Source organism: Microcaecilia unicolor, chromosome 4 (assembly GCF_901765095.1).
Source record: "Microcaecilia unicolor chromosome 4, aMicUni1.1, whole genome shotgun sequence".
Lineage (NCBI taxonomy): Eukaryota > Metazoa > Chordata > Amphibia > Gymnophiona > Siphonopidae > Microcaecilia > Microcaecilia unicolor.
In genome coordinates, this window is record NC_044034.1 from 236234051 (window position 1) to 236250328 (window position 16278).

The following is a 16278-nucleotide window of genomic DNA, read 5'->3' on the forward strand; positions in this document are numbered from 1 at the left end:
CAAGTCATTGATGAGGCCCCACTTGGAGTATTGTGTTCAGTTTTGGAGGCCATATCTTTCTAAGACTTGAAACAGTTCAGAGAAAAACGACAAAAATGGTATGGATTTGCTCCACAAGACATATGAGGAGAGACTTGATGACCTCAAGATGTAATTCCTGGAGGAAAGGAGAGACAGGGGTGATATGATACAGATATTCAAATATTTGAAAGGTAGTAATATAGAAACAAATCTTTTCCAGAAACGGGAATGTGGTAGAACTGGAGAACATTAATTTAGATTGCAGGGGGAGCCGACTGAGGAATAACATCAGGAAGTACTTTTTCACAGAGAGGGTGTAGATGCCTGGATTGCCCTCCCGCAGGAGGTGATGGAGATGAAAACAGAAATGGAATTTAAAAATGCATGTGATAAACACAAAGGAATCTTGTATGGAAAGCATGAAATCATACAAGCGTAGCAGTGATTAGATGGCAACACCAGTAATTGAGAAGAGAACAAGGCCAGTTCTGGGCAGACATCTACAGTCTATGCCCTGATCATGACTGGACAGATTCAGCTTCAGTAGTTGGAGAACAAAGCTAGTGCCAGGCAGACTTCTATGGTGTGTACCCTGAAACGCTTATGTAGTATCACATCACACCTTATGCTACAAGTTTATCTTGTTGGGCAGACTGAATGGACCATATAGATCTTTATCTGCCATCATCTACTATGTTACTATCCAGCTCATTTTTGAAAGAGACGGACGCCCATCTTTAGACACAAATCGGGAGATGGGCGTCCTTGTCCCAGGGGCGCCCAAATCAGCATAATCGAAAGCCGATTTTGGGCGTCCTCAACTGCTTTCCGTCGCGGGGATGACCAAAGCTCCCAGGGGTGTGTCGGAAGCATAGCGAAGGCGGGACTGGGGCGTGGTTAAGAGATGGGCGTCGTCGGCCAATAATGAAAAAAAGAAGGGCATCTCCGATGAGCATTTGGCTGACTTTACTTGGTCCATTTTTTCTTGCGACCAAGCCTCAAAAAGGTGCCCGACCTGACCACCGGAGGGAATCGGGGATGACCTCCCCTTACTCCCCCAGTGGTCACTAACCCCCTCCCACTATAAAAAAAAACAAGTTTAAAAATACTTTTTTGCCAGCCTCAAATGCCATACTCAGGTCCACCGCAGCAGTATACAGGTCCCTGGAGCAGTTGTAGTGGGTGCAGTGTACTTCAGGCAGGCAGACCTGGGGGGGGGGGGGGCTCAGCACCCAAGGTAAGGGAGCTACGCACCTGGCAGCAATTTGTGAAGTCCACTGTAGTGCCCCCTAGGGTGCCCAGTTGGTGTCCTGGCAAGTGAGGGGGACCAGTGCACTACAAATGCTGGCACCTCCCCCAACCAAAGGACTTGGATTTGGACGTTTTTGAAATAGACGTCTTTGGTTTCCATTATCGCCGAAAACCGAGGCCACCCATCTCTAAGGTCGACCATCTCTAAGGTCAACCTAAATGTTGAGATTTAGCCGTCCCCGACCGTATTATCGAAACGAAAGATGGACGTCCATCTTGTTTCGATAATACGGGTTTCCCCACCCCTTCGTGGCGCCGCCCTTAGAGATGGTCGTCCCCGTTCGATTATGCCCCTCCACATCATACTAGGCATGCTAAAATCAATTTATTGCAAAAACCTTAAAACCAGACATGGAAACATTTCAGCCAGTGCCTAAATTAGGGATATAAAAATATCTCAACTTTGCCTTTATGTAAGTTCAGTTATGTCTGGCAGCATTTTTACCTTTCCAAAGGAGTTAAGAGACATTTGCATCTAGGAACCTTATGTTTGTAACAGGTACTTATCTGTGAGGCTAAAACACTACTTTTAACCTGGAATATCCAGATCGTATACTTAAATGAACTTACATAAGAGAAAGCTGAGCTATTTTTGTACCCCTAACACAGATGTTCACTGAAACATGACTGTGTCAGATTTCATGTTTTATTTATTTATTTATATATTGTAATAACTTTATCTTAGCCATACTGTCTTTATCTGTTGATTTGTTGAGATTATAGCTATCAACCCCTTCCTGTGCATTTTTGTTAGGTTTTGCCTCTTTATTTCCACTATTTCAATATAGAGAGTGATAGGGAATATGTAATCCATATAGCAACACACTGTATACTCTTGCCTTTAAAGCACATCAAAAGTATTCACCCTTAAACAAACACCTCTTGAGAAAGCAAAAATTGGGGAAGGAAAAAGCCTCAATAAAGCTCCAGGTAATGCAAACCCTTTGGACCTGGAGTTATCATCGGCATAAAAAAACCTTCCTTACTTTGCCATCTTCACTTTTTATTTAAAATACTGTATTAATCCAAATCCTTTAAAAGGTGTACTTATCTTTCAATTTCTATATATATGTAAAGAGGTCCTTTAGAGAGTCATCTCAATCAAGTGATCTGTTTGTTCAAGTCCCTCAATGATAGTCGACAATGGCCAGCGTTTCGCAAGGCTGCTTCAGGATATAGTCATCTGGGATTCTTGACAGCGCACTCACTCTGCTCTCAAAAGATAGTGTGTGCTGTCAAGAATCCCAGATGATAATATCCTATATTGAGGCTTTTTCCTTCCAATTTGTGCTTTCTCAAGAGGTGTTTGTTTAAAGCCAATACTTTTGATGTGCTTTAAAGGGAAGAGTATACAGTGTGTTGCTATATGTGGTAAGATAAGTGACATTTTATCACCATTATGTTTTCAACACTGCTTTGAGAGCCTCTGCCATAGCAATAGAAAACCAAACATTGTTGTGGTTGCAAACTACTAGCTTCGGGAATAATGTGCAGGAAAGGGCTTCTTGACATTCCCTGTAGGTTACATGGAGGGACATTTTCAATATGACGTCTAAATCTGACTTTGGACATTTTGCTGAAATTGTCCAAAAATTAAGTAGTGTAAATGACCATTTTCAAATCAGAAAACGTCTATCTTTTTTCTTTGAAAATGACCATTTCCTAGATGATGTGCTTAGTATATCTATCTTTTTGGACCATTAAAAAAAAAATCCAAGTGAAAAATGCACAAAATCAAGCCATTGGAACGGAGGATCCAGCTTTCCTAGTAGACTGGCCACATAGTCATCCCAGCAGAGCAGTGGGGCACTGGACTTTCACATACAAGGTTCTAGGTATACATCTAGGTATATTGTATGGTGAGCCCTTCAAAACCCACAAAAAAATCTACTGTACCCAACTATATACCACTACAAAAGCCTTCATGGCTGTAGGTGTTACCTAAATGTGGGTACAGTAGGTTTGGGGGGCTGAAACTTTCCACCACAAGTGTACTAGAATGCATTATGGGCCCGAGTCACTTTCTTTACAGTGCACTGCACTGACCACTAGGCTATTGAAGGAACCTACTTGCTGCTCTAATAGGACTGGCAATAACATCTGAAGCTGTCATAGAGGCTGGTATGTACTGTTTCATTTACATCTTTGCAGGGTGGGATGGGTTCAATGACCACTAAAGTAGTGAGGGGGGTGTCCTTCCTTTATTCCCGCACTGGTCGTCTGGTCATTTAGAGCACTTTTTTTGTGGCTTATTTGTTAATAAAAGAGGCTTAGACCAAAACATCTAACTTATAGCCCTGGATGTTTTTGTTTTGTTCCATTATGGCAGAAAAACGTCCATGTGTTAGGATCGCCCAGACCCCACCCTTAACACACCTCTGACATGCCATCTTTTGATTTGAACGCACTTCTTTTTTTTTTTTTTATATATATATATATATATAGCCTTTTATTGTTAACCAAGCATTATACAATCAAATCGAAACAGTAACAAAGTTCGCTGGTACAATCATCCCCATCCCCAATTGTATAAAGTCCCTCCCCCTCTCCCTACTCCAGTGGTGGCTGATCCTGCTCCTTAAATTGTTCATATAACGTCCATATTTTTGCAAAGGTCTGCATAGTCCCTCTCCGTATTGCCGTTAACTTTGACATCTGGTAAAGGAAATCCACTCTCTGATTCACCACCTGTATTTCTGGCATTTCCACCTGTTTCCATGCTCTGGCCAAGGCGATTTTAGCTGCTACAAAGTATTGGCTCGCCAGTCTATGGTGCTAGCTAGGTATCGATGCCGGCCTGAAGTGTAGTAGGCATTGTTCTGCGCCTCCTGGGTATGGTTTTTGGAGTACTTTATTGACCAGCTCTACCACCTTAGTCCAATATGTTCTTGCTTTGATATACTCCCAGCATATATGAATAAATGTGCCCCTATGGCCACACTCCCGCCAACACTGTCCTGACAATCCTGGGTACATTTTTTGTAATTTGGCTGGAGTATAGTACCACCAATATAACATTTTAAACCCGTTTTCATTTACGGATTGTGCTAGTGATACTTTAAGCAAATACTTATAGTTCCTCATCCATACTTCTTTATCATAAGATTGTTGTAACACCCCTTCCCATCTCGCATGATAGATTATCTGGGGGTCTGTACAGCCTAACAGCGCTAAATAGATGCGCGTTATACTTCCCTTACCACCCCCTCTGCACATGGCTAATTCCAAGGCTGTGTCAGCTAGCTCCAACTCATCGTGTGCTCGCTTCTTAATGAAATTACGGAGGCAGCAGTAATAGATTAAATCCCTCTCCACTAGTCCAAATTCCTCCTGAAGGGCATCAGATTTGAACGCACTTCTGATGGACTTTGTAGAAAAATGTCTAAAACTTGGTTTCAAAAATAACAATTTGGACATTTTTGTGAGAGAGACAAAATGCAGATTTATGCATTTTTCTCTTTTGAAAATGAGCCCCATAGTCTCTTTTGAGATGAAGAAGCAGTGGATCAAATGAAAAGAGACATTAGTCTGTAATTCAGTCACGCAGAACTGCCCTTTACCTCTAGAAAGTTTGGCATAGACTAACCAAGATATAGTATTTTCCTCAGAAAAAGTGTTTTCTGCTTTCCACTCACCTCCATTAACAATAGAACTCAGATCATGCCTTCATGATGGTAGAAGACAAAGCCACTGCATGGTATCTAGCTCAAAGCTAGCATCAGAGTATTGACTGTATCCAAATTGCATGGCTGTGTACATCATCTTCAAAGAACAAAATCTATGCTTATGACCAAAACTTGTATTAGTTAAAAATGCCTGTGTTTGAATAAAATACCTTTCTGTTCACAACCTTTAAAATTGATTTTGTTTGCTTTTTATTTATTTATCACGGTTTTATAGCAGTACAAAAATGATGCTAGGATAATAATAAAAGCCTTCTGATATTCATCATATTTAGGGTGCTGCCTTGCTAAGCAAAGGATTTCTGCTCAGAATAATTTTTATGGCATCTGGAGGAACAGCAATTCTATATGTACGCTGGCGAATCATGGGTACAGGACCACCGGCTTTTACTGAAGTAGACAACCCAGCATCTTTTGCAGACAGTATTCTTATTAGAGTAAGTAGTAGATTTGATCATCCTTTACTCAGAGAAAAATGCCATTTTACTACCTTCTGTGATGGTCTCAGTTAATGAACAGAAACTAGGGATGAGACGATTAGCTGGGACTTACCTTTGATACTGCTTCTGATTTCCCCCACTATCCCTACTATGTAAAGAGCAATATGAGAAGGGTGTACTTTGTCCATGACTGACCCAACCTGATAAAATATAATAACCGGAAGAAATATCTGTGTTATAGTTGATCACAAACGTTTATGCTTGAAAGATAAAAGATCAAATTTTTAGCCATCTACCTTAGAAACATCATCAGACTTTGCTAAGTTTCCTGAAATTTTCCACAAATTTTGATGATGTTTTAAACTTGGAGCATAGGCAAAATTTTTTGAATAGTAATAAAATGGGTTGCACTGCATGGTTTGTAAAGAAGATAGCTTGGTCAGTCAGGAGAGACTGTAACCTTTAATACATACGTAGGTTGAATGAGAAAGAGATCCTATTTATAGATTAATGTAATAACAGATTTTTCACATTTTATTGGCAATTTTATAAATTGGCACCTCAGTCTAAGTGCCACAGTGCCGGGCACTTAGCATAAATTCTATAATAGCATCATGGTGTCAAGCTTCCATTATAGAATACTAGCATAAGGTTGGCATTGACACGCCCATCTATAAGCAGGGGCGTAGCCAGACTTCAGCGGGAGGGGGATCCAGACCCCGAGGTGAGGGGGTACATTTTACCACCCCCCCCCACCATTTTTGACCCCCTCCCCCCTGCTGCCACCAGCACCACCTTTGATCCCTCCCGCATCAACCCTTTTGACCCCCCCCCCTTCCCGCCGTCATCGTCGGGTACCTTTGCTGGCGGGGGTCCCCAACCCCCGCCAGCCGAAGTCCTCTTCTCCGGCGCGGCCGCATTGCTGATCTGCAAGTAAGGCTTCTGTTTCTGTGAGTCTGACGTCCTGCACGTTGCATGTTGTGCATGCAGGACGTCAGACTCACAGAAACAGAAGCCTTGCTTGCAGATCAGCAATGCGGCCGCACCGGAGAAGAGGACTTCGGCTGGTGGGGGTTGGGGACCCCCGCCTGCAAAAATACGCGACGGCGGGGGAGGGTTGGCGGCGGGAGGGGTGATTGAGAGGGTTGGTGGGGAGCCAGGGCCAAATCTACGGGAGCCCATGCCCCCGTGGCCCCACGTGGCTATGCCCCTGTCTATAAGTGTGCCTTCTTACACTAAGTCAATAGCAGATGTAAGTTGGCATGCCCAGGTGCACCAAATGACGCACATAGTTTTGTATAGAATAGCACCTAGTGCACATAGATGCCTGTCAGTTTAATGGTGCTTTTGATGCACCTAGGTTGCACCTAACTAGGTGGCAAGTTACAGATTTGCCCCCTTTGGGCTAGATTCTGTATATGATGCTGAAAAAAAATGAGCACTGGGTGCTGTGAGTTGGACACCGTTTATAGAATAGCGTTTGGTGCCAGAATCCGCGCTGAATTTTAGGTGTGAGGGATTACACCAAGTGAAACCTGGTGTAAATTCACGTGCTCAAATTAGGCACGAATTGGCCTTATTCTGTAACACTGCTTGCAAATTCCAGGAATGCCCATGCCCTCCCATGGGCACATTCCCTTATCGGATCAACATGAAAAAATTCATGTGTACATCTTTATAGAATAGCGACTATAATGATGCGCATATAAATTTCAATTACCATCAGTTAGTGCCAGTAATTGATAGCGCCCAATTATAGGTGTTAATTGGCTCATTAAGCAATTAAATTGCGCACGCAGTTTTGAGCAACATATATAGAATTAGTGTCTATGGGAAAAATGCTTAGTACATAGACCCTGAAATGACTTGCTTTCCCCTAACAATGTTGTATTATAGAGGATCTGATACGTTAACTTTTACTTTTCACCTACGTTTTAGGAATGCAAGGTTGGTTTGCATATGCATTTTTAAAGATGCATTTATATATCTATTTTTGTTGAATTAGTTGGACTGGGTTAGATCTTCTTACCCCAATTCAGAAAGAGCGTATGGTTAAGAGAAGATGCATTTTGTTGGCTTGTGATATTCACATTGCTTTCCCTAGATGATGCTATAATACCCTGCATCCTTCTCGGAAGAGACAGCAAAGATATTGCCATTTTCATGGAATATTTTTAATTGGCACATTTTATTTTGATTTTATCTGGTAAAACTGAAAAATATTTCACCCTTGGATCACAATGAAAATGATAAGCTATGGTGTTAAATAATTGCTTGCTCATTTAGATAGAGGTGAAATAGTCAAATTTATACTCTTCTTTTTTACAGTATAGTTTCAAATTGAAATCTGTGGATGTTTTTAAGGCTAGTATCAAATAAATGTTTATTTTTCTTTGACTGACAGGCTTTAAACTATAATTACTACTATTCATTGAATGCATGGTTGCTACTGTGTCCCTGGTGGCTATGTTTTGATTGGTCAATGGGCTGCATACCCCTTATTAAATCAGTCAGTGACTGGAGAATAATTGCACTAGCAGCACTTTGGTTTTGCTTAATTGGCCTGATATACCAAGCTCTGTGCTCTGAAGACAGCCATAAAAGAAGGTAAGAGACTGTGCTTAAACCTTAAATCCCTCATTTAAGGTTGAACCCTTAGTATTATTTTGTGAAATTTAGTAATGATAATTTAGCTATTATGTTGAACCAATATCTAGCAAGCGTGTTTCAAATAAATATTTATAGCTATTACATTTTCATCCCATTTTAGACACATCATCCTTTGCTGACTAGTCATAAGGAAACTTGTAGGAAGGAGATATGGATGGCTGCTCTCTTCTTTCTCAACTGGTTTTTTGAGATCCTTAACATTGCAGGTGGTAAAAAGTCATTTGTGGTCAGAACAGAGTATAATTTGTGTTGTGTCCTCAATTCACAAAATGTAGCTTTAAAATATTTCATATGGTGCATCTTTGATAATATTACTCAAAAGAGATTTAGATATGAAATAAAAAGGTATTTTGAAAGCATTTGTTCTACACTTGAAAGAAGAGGTGACAGTTTAAAAATCCAGTAGTGTGCTAGTAATAGCTTGTCTTCAAAAGTTCCGGGATTTGAATTTGCCAGGCACATTTGGCTTGATACTGTAGTTTCTTTTCAGAAGCAAAAAAGTTAAAAACACTAAGGGAGGGATTTCATCAAGGGGCGTTATGGCCTTAACATGTGTTAAGGGAAGTAGCACGCTCTAAGCGTGGCAAATGAGAGGAAGCCCATTCTATTCCCATGGGCTTCCTCTCATTTACCGCACAGGAATCACTAGCATGGCTTTGTAAAAGAAGCCCTACATGTCAAAGCCCATCCTGTACCTATGGGCTTTTAGTATTTAACACACACAAATTCCCTTAACACGTGTTAAGATGCGTTAAGGCCATAACACCCTTTGATGCATTTCCCCCCTAAGGACATCTTTTACTAAGGTGCACTAATGATTAGCACATGATAAGTGCTATGAAGCCCGTTTTATACCTATGGGCTTCTTAGAATTTAGTGCATGCTAATCATTAGCACTTGCTAAATCCATTATCGCACCTTAGTAAAAGGAGCCCTAAAAGACTGGTTTGTCCCAGTCTTCTGAAGCTAATAGCTCTTTATAGCAATAAGAACTTTTGATTGTCAACATGGGCATCCTATGTGACTTGCAGATTATACTTACTCAGTTTGCTAGCTAAGATTTATTTTTGTTTTTCTTATGCACATGCATTTCCTCCGCCATAAAGATGTATCAGGAACGGTAATAATTATTTCTGGAAATGACATCATTAGACAATGCTTCCCTGGTACATGCTGATAACAGCTCCTGCAAGGATCATACAAAGCTTTGCATTCTGTTTTTTACACCGGTGGAATATTTTAAAACAAGCTAAAAGCTTTGAAGGAAGTATTCCCATTCTTTTGCTAGCTTGGGGGCCCTTTTACTAAAGTGTGTTAAGCACTTGACATGTGGTTGACATGTTGAAACAGCTACCGCTGGACCACGTTAAGGGTTTTGTGGTAGTTTGCCTGTTTCTGTGCGTTAATCCATGCGTTACTGAATTTTGTTTGTCAGGGAGCACATCATGGGTGGAAAACAGATGTGGAAGCTGGTTCTGTCCCCACTGGGTGCTGTGTATAATTTGCAGCTACCGCATGGTATATTCCTGCATTAAACCGTGGTAATTACAGATTTTACTGTGGTTTAGTAAAGGTGCTGTTAGAAGCAAGGTTCAAGCAGCAGACCATTTTTTTTTTACCCAGCAACTCCTTTGTTCTTCTTATAGCTTTCAGCTCAATCAGAATTGGACTTAATTGGGCTATAGCACCATGAACCTACAATGCAACCACGTGGGGATTTTTCCCCTATTTTATATCAGTTCTCAACTTTTAACTTGCACATTGAAGTAACACTCCTACTTTGCAGTCTGTGAGATCCAACACTAGGCTATTGTTTTGCTTACTGAAGGTCCTGATCCTGTGGTTTTTGTCTTTTGCTGACTTCTAAGGTAAAAGGCCCTGCATCATGTGGCTGAAGGCTCTTAAAGAGACTATCTGTTGATCACAGCCTACTCCTTGATACACTGTCCTCACTTGGATTTCAGGGCTTTGTTCATTCCTGGTTTTCTTCTTATCTCTCCCAGCATACCTTTAGTGTATACTCTAGTGGATCCTCCTCTACTTCTATCCCACTGTCAGTTGGTGTACCTCAGGGATCTGTCCTGGGACCTCTTCTTTTCTCCATCTATACTTCTTCTCTTGGTACTCTGATCTCATCCCATGGTTTTCAGTATCATCTTTACGCTGGTGACTCCCAGATCTACCTCTCCACACCAGAAATCTCAGCCGAAATCCATGCCAAAGTATCAGCCTGCCTGTCTGACATTGCTGCCCGGATGTCTCAGCGCCATCTGAAACTAAACATGACCGAGCTTCTTATCTTTCCCCCTAAACCAACCTCTCCTCCTCCCCCATTCTCTATTTCTGTGGATAACACTCTCATCCTTCCTGTCTCATCAGCTGGTAACCTTGGGGTCATCTTCGACTCCTCCCTCTCCTTCTCTGCACATATTCAGCAGACTGCTAAAACCTGTCGTTTCTTTCTCTATAATATCACCAAAATTTGCCCTTTCCTTTCTCAGCACACTACCAGAACCCTCGTCCACACTCTTATCACCTGTCGCTTAGACTATTGCAACTTGCTTCTCACATGTCTCCCACTTAGCCATCTCTCTCCTCTTCAATCTGTTCAAAATTCTGCTGCACGACTAATATTCTGCAATTCATCTCTCTATATAAAAGGCAAGACCAACGTTCTATGAAGCCTCCAGCCGGAAGTGTGAAGGGGGCGAGATATCTGGTTTCCCTATGAGTGTCTGCCCCGCCCTCTCTGTAACACAGTCAGTGAAGGAAAACAGCAGAGCACGAAATCAAATCGCTGGCTCTGTAACAGTGAAGGACTCAGAGGGGGGAGGGGAGAGAGGCCAGAGGGCAGGGACACACACACTCCCACATGCACACAGAAGAAAACATTGCTAGCCCCCGTTTCATTTGCATCAGAAACGGGGCTTTTTTTACTAGTTAAAAATAATAAAAGAACAATACATAATCAAATAACATAAATAAAACATAAAAACAATCAAAAGAAAATTATGGGCTCGATAATCAGCACTATTTAGCCAGCAAGGAATGGTTTCTAGCCAGTTAAAAAGTGCTTAGCTGGATAACCGCTAATATTCAGCGCAAGATAGCCGGTTATCTCCACTGAATATTAGCGCTTAGTGGCTAGCCATGAACTGGCTATGTCATACGACTTAGCCGATTAAGTCGAATATTCAGCGCTAATCCAGCTAAGTTTAACAGTTAAGACAGGCTTGCTATTTATTTTATTTGACCTATCTTTAATCGCTAAGTACTTAACCGGTTAGTGCTATCAGCTTAACCGATTAAGTTCTACAGACAAAATTGAAACCGGATATTCAATGCCAGTTGCCAGATACGGCCCGGCTGTATATTGGGATATATATGCTACCTGCCACCGGCTGAATATCGGGATGGGTTATATCTATCTATCTATATCTATTTATATCTATCTATCTATATATATAGATAGATAGATATAGATATATATAGATATAGTGCAAAGGTCTGGGACCAAAAAAAAAATACATGCAGTTTACCGGAACGTGCGCTTAACCGTTGCGACCCAAAGAAGCTTGACATCTGATAAACATATGTACAGTACTGTTTATTATTATACATACAGTATATAGTCTCCGTTAACTGATGTTAGGCTTACTTGAAGTAATCAGTTATAGTCCTCTGTACACTATTGGGTCTGTGAGTTCTATAGACTACGTCTGCCAGACGGTAAAAACTGTCATAGCACTGACATCCAGTGGCCTCCAGATAGGCCCGCATGGTGTTGAGACTCTCCAGCGCTCTTGCAAAATTGACAGGAGGAGGTTGTTGAATTTCGTCAGCATATGCCTTGCTGCTCATTTCATCATCAGCCGTTGTTGCCTGCGTGTAGGCGCATATCTCGACATCAGTGCTGTTGTCAGCTGTTTGTAGATCGTAATCAACAGTTACGTAGCGATGAATCTCCTCTTCAGTAACACCGGCTGGGATGTCAATAGCCTATTCATCTGACGCGTTTGCAACAGCTGCATCTGTTTCATTCCTCTCCACATCCTTAACAAAACTTGCCCGCTTGTAGCAGTTCACAATGGTTGCCTGTGTAACATGATTCCAGGCTTCTTTCTGCATATGTAGGGAATCCAACAGTGATAGATTACCAGCCAGTTCAACAGCACGTTTATCCTTGCCAGTCTGGTCATCCATAATGCTCATCAGACAATGTAGCACAAGAGCCTGATAATGTTTTTTGAAATTGGCTATTATGCCCTGATCCATAGGTTGGATCAGAGAGGTAGTGTTTGGTAGCAGGAAGACCACCTTGACATTAGACAGCCTGACATCATCCCTGTGTGCAGCACAATTATCACAAAGCAACAAAATCTGACGCTTTTGTGCCCGCATTCTAGTGTCTAACTTCTTTAGCCACTGCTTCCAAATTTCCTTAGTCATCCATGAATTTGCGTTAGCCTCGTCTGACACAGGAAGTTGCTTAACTTTCTTGAAGCAACGGGGCTGTTTGCTCTTTCCAATGACGAAGGGTTCCAGCTTCTCACTCCCATCCATATTGCAGCAAAGAAGGATTGTCAGTCGGCCCTTCGATGTTTTACCTCAGTAGTTTCGGCATGTTTGAATGTAAGTGTTCCATCAGGAATCACTCGCCAGTAGCGACCATTTTCGTCAGCATTGAAAATGTCACGAGGTGCAAACTTGTTCAAGATGGTAGGAAGAACTGAAACAATCCAATTTTCAGCACCAAAGTCATCAGTGTCTTGTTTCTCACCATGCTGTTTCTTGAATTTTATGTTGTTCCTCTCCTTCCATCTTTCCAACCATCCAACAGTGGCTTTGAATTCAGTTAGTCCAAGACTTTCAGCTAGCTGGTTAGCTTTCTCCATAAGCAGTGGACCACTGACAGGAAACTGCTCCTGACTTGAGAAAACCACCGAAGAAGAGCATCTTCTACCTCCTCAGCTTTTCCCACCCTTTTACGTTTCCTGTGTGGATCTGTATTGTTTTGCCAGTCTTCCAGAAACTGATCTTTCTGCTTCAAGACACATGAAATTTGACTGGGATTGACACCATATTCTTTAGCAATAGATGCTTGACTTTGTTTTCTAATTTTTTAAGAACTTCTATTCGTTCAGCCAGTGTTAAAGTCTTACAGTTCCGCCGCGACGACGACTCCAGTGTAACTCTAACAACATTCTTTCGCTTATTCTGCCTGTGGCAGTTAAAGGGGGCGGTAAATTTGAAATCTCGTTGGTTGTCATGCGCTAATCGGCTTCCACATTCCATGCGTGCGCTTATGCAGAGTCTTTCCCACAGAGGAGCGGTCTTAAACCATGCATATAAGCGAATCTTGCACTTATCAGTGGTGCGCTAAACTGAAGTTTGTCCCCATAGAAATTGATAGTGCCAAAAACAATTTTTTTGTAGTTTTCTCAGCCACTGCTTTGAATTTCAGTAAGAAATTTATGTTATGTACTTATTTGGTCATCTTACCTATGTATTACTATTAAACAACATTTAATTATCTTAAGCTATATTGATGTTACTAACAGTTTAGCGTACCTAGTGATTTTTGCATGTTAAAAATGTTCAGGCTAAAATACAGTAAAATAACATCATTCAAACAAATGTGTCAGAATTTTGCAGTCACTGTGAATTCTCAAAGTGTCCAACCTCAGCTTTAACATAGGCCATCAGTTGTTTTGGGAAGTTCTTTACAGCCTTGTCAATCAGTCCATGTGGCAGGCCGTCCCATATCATTCGCAGTGCTTCCTTGAGTTCAGTGATTGTTTGTGGCTTTGGGCAGGGCCACCGAGAGACTGAATCAGGCCTGAGGCAGGGCCATTGGATCCGGGGCAGGGCCGCTGTCGCCCCCCCCAAATTGTCGTCCGCTGCCGCACCCTTCCGATTGCTGCAGCTGTTGAAATATCTTGGCTGACTACCTGCCCTGCAGCTGCTTTTCCTCTCAGGGCATGCTTGGTTTCAAAGCCAAATCAATACAAAAACAAAAGACATGAAACTGATAGTTAAGGCTGTTGTCACCAATCTCTCCAAACACGTAATAAAATGATAACTTAATACTAATGATCACAAGCTGTTGGTTAAAAAGCTATTATTTGAAAGAGCCCTCAGAATATACCACCACATTTAAGGCAATATCATTTGTTTTTTTGCCTGGTGGAATAGCACCTCTTTCATTGGGCCTTTTCTTATGTGTGCATATACGTGCTATTGCAACAAGCCAAACGTGCTAACAATATGCTAATAAATAGTGCTCAAAATCACCACGAACTTATCTTTTAAACGATTCCATAGCTGACTCCGTCTTGCAGCTTTGTTATCTTTATTTTCTTCATGAACCTTTTATGATGACTTATAGTTTTTCAACTGCCGATCTCTCACATTTGAGTCCATTAGATTTCCCCTAGTCACACCCGACACTGCGGGTTTCACTACTTTCCTCAGGGACTCGGGTTAAATGTCATGTTGTCTCTTGTTATCGGCTTAGATGATTTCAAAGCCAAGCATGCATGCCTGAAAGGAAAAGCAGCGCTGGAGGAAGCTCCGGGTTCTCTGCAGCCTCCAAGGGGGGCCCGGCGCCAGAGTTTTCTCTTTCCTGCTCCTGTCAGGATGCGATCACTTGGGTCCCATCAGGAGCAGGAGAGAGAAAGAGAGAGATCCCGGTGCCGGGCCCCCCTTGGAGGCCCGAGGAATTTTGCCCCCCCCCCCCCTCCCCTCAGCGGCCCTGGCTTTGGGTTGAGCTTGTGATAGGCCTCCCACATGCTCTCCAGACATGGTAGTCCAAAGGGTTTAGATCTAGCAAATTTGGAGGCCACTGGTCTTTTGTAATAAAATCTGGGCAGTTGGCATGGAGCCAGTCCTATGTGATGGTGGGCTCGGTCTTATTCCTCACATGAGGAGTTCCTGGCTGATATCGATGAGAAGCGCTTATGAGAGTCTGAGGAGGATCCATTGTACTTCTCCGAGGAGGAGTCTTATAGTATCCCAATTGACCCCTCCCCTCCACAGGAAAGGATAAAGTCTCCACCTGAGAGTCTTTTCTTCCCTTTTTTCGTTAAGGAAATGGCGAATGCAGTTCCAATTCCTTTGGAAGTGGAAGACGAGCCCAGTGCTAAGATGTTTGAGGTCCTGGACTACGAGTCTCCTCCTAGAGAGGCTGTGATGGTCCCTTTTTACAAGATCTTATGAGACATTCAGATGAAGAACTGGGAGTCCCCTTTGTTAGTCCCTGTCCTTCCCAAGAAGATTGACACTATGTACTGGATTCAGGCTTCCCCTGGGTTTGATAGGCCTCGGTTGCCTCATCATTCCCCAGTGGTGGGGTCTGTGCTCAAAAGGGCCAGGAATTTTAGGGACTATGCATCAGCGCCCCCTGGCAGGGAAGCTTGAACTCTGGATTCTTTTGGGCAGAAAATGTATCAGTCCTCTATGCTCATCTCCCATATTCAATCATACCAGCTCTACATGAGCCTATACTTACAGTCCTTGCTGTTTTGTATGATTTAGCAGACTCTCCCACCGGAGCAGGTTGAATTTCTTCTGCAGCTGGTCAAGCAGCAAAAGGCTTGTCATAAGTTCTTGGCCAGGGGCACCTACAACACTTTTGATGTAGTGTCCATGATCTTTTCTGAGAGTATAGCGATACACAGACTTTCATGGCTGCATGTCTCTGACTTGGACTTGGCAGTCCAACAGAGGTTTTTAGATGCTACGTACCAGGGGCTAATCTTTTTGGAGAGAAGGTGGAAGAGGTTGCTGACCTCATCAAGAAGCACACCGATACCATCGATACTCTATCCTGCCGGGCACCTTCTGCAATTACTTTCTCATCTAGAATGTTTTTTGGCAAGGCAAAGAGGAGTACAGTACTTACTACTCACAGAGGCATAGGTACACCACTTTTCCCACCAGTCTCAGCAGACTTAACCCCAGTGTGCTCATTCTCATCAACAGCGTGCATCTAAGACCTAGATAGCTCCCCACTCAAAGCAAGGGGCGAGCATTTGACTGGCTCCAGCAGAGCATAGTCGCTGTAAAAGTGACCATCCTAGGTGACTCCCTGGACCGGGGGAGGCTAAAGATTTTATCAAGAAAGATGGCCCCTTGTAACCTGTGACCTATGG

At 42.4% G+C, this 16278-nt stretch overlaps 1 protein-coding gene across 2 annotated transcripts in view; it reads left to right on the plus strand.

The window, feature by feature from the left end:
• The window catches only part of LOC115469062 (protein O-mannosyl-transferase TMTC4-like), a 162684-nt gene that overhangs the window by 87258 nt on the left and 59148 nt on the right, over positions 1-16278 (plus strand). For both annotated transcript variants that reach the window (XM_030201344.1, XM_030201345.1), the window contains exons 8-9: positions 5291-5452; positions 7860-8062. In XM_030201344.1, coding sequence (XP_030057204.1) covers positions 5291-5452; positions 7860-8062 — 365 coding nt within the window. The remainder of the gene's footprint in view (positions 1-5290; positions 5453-7859; positions 8063-16278) is intronic.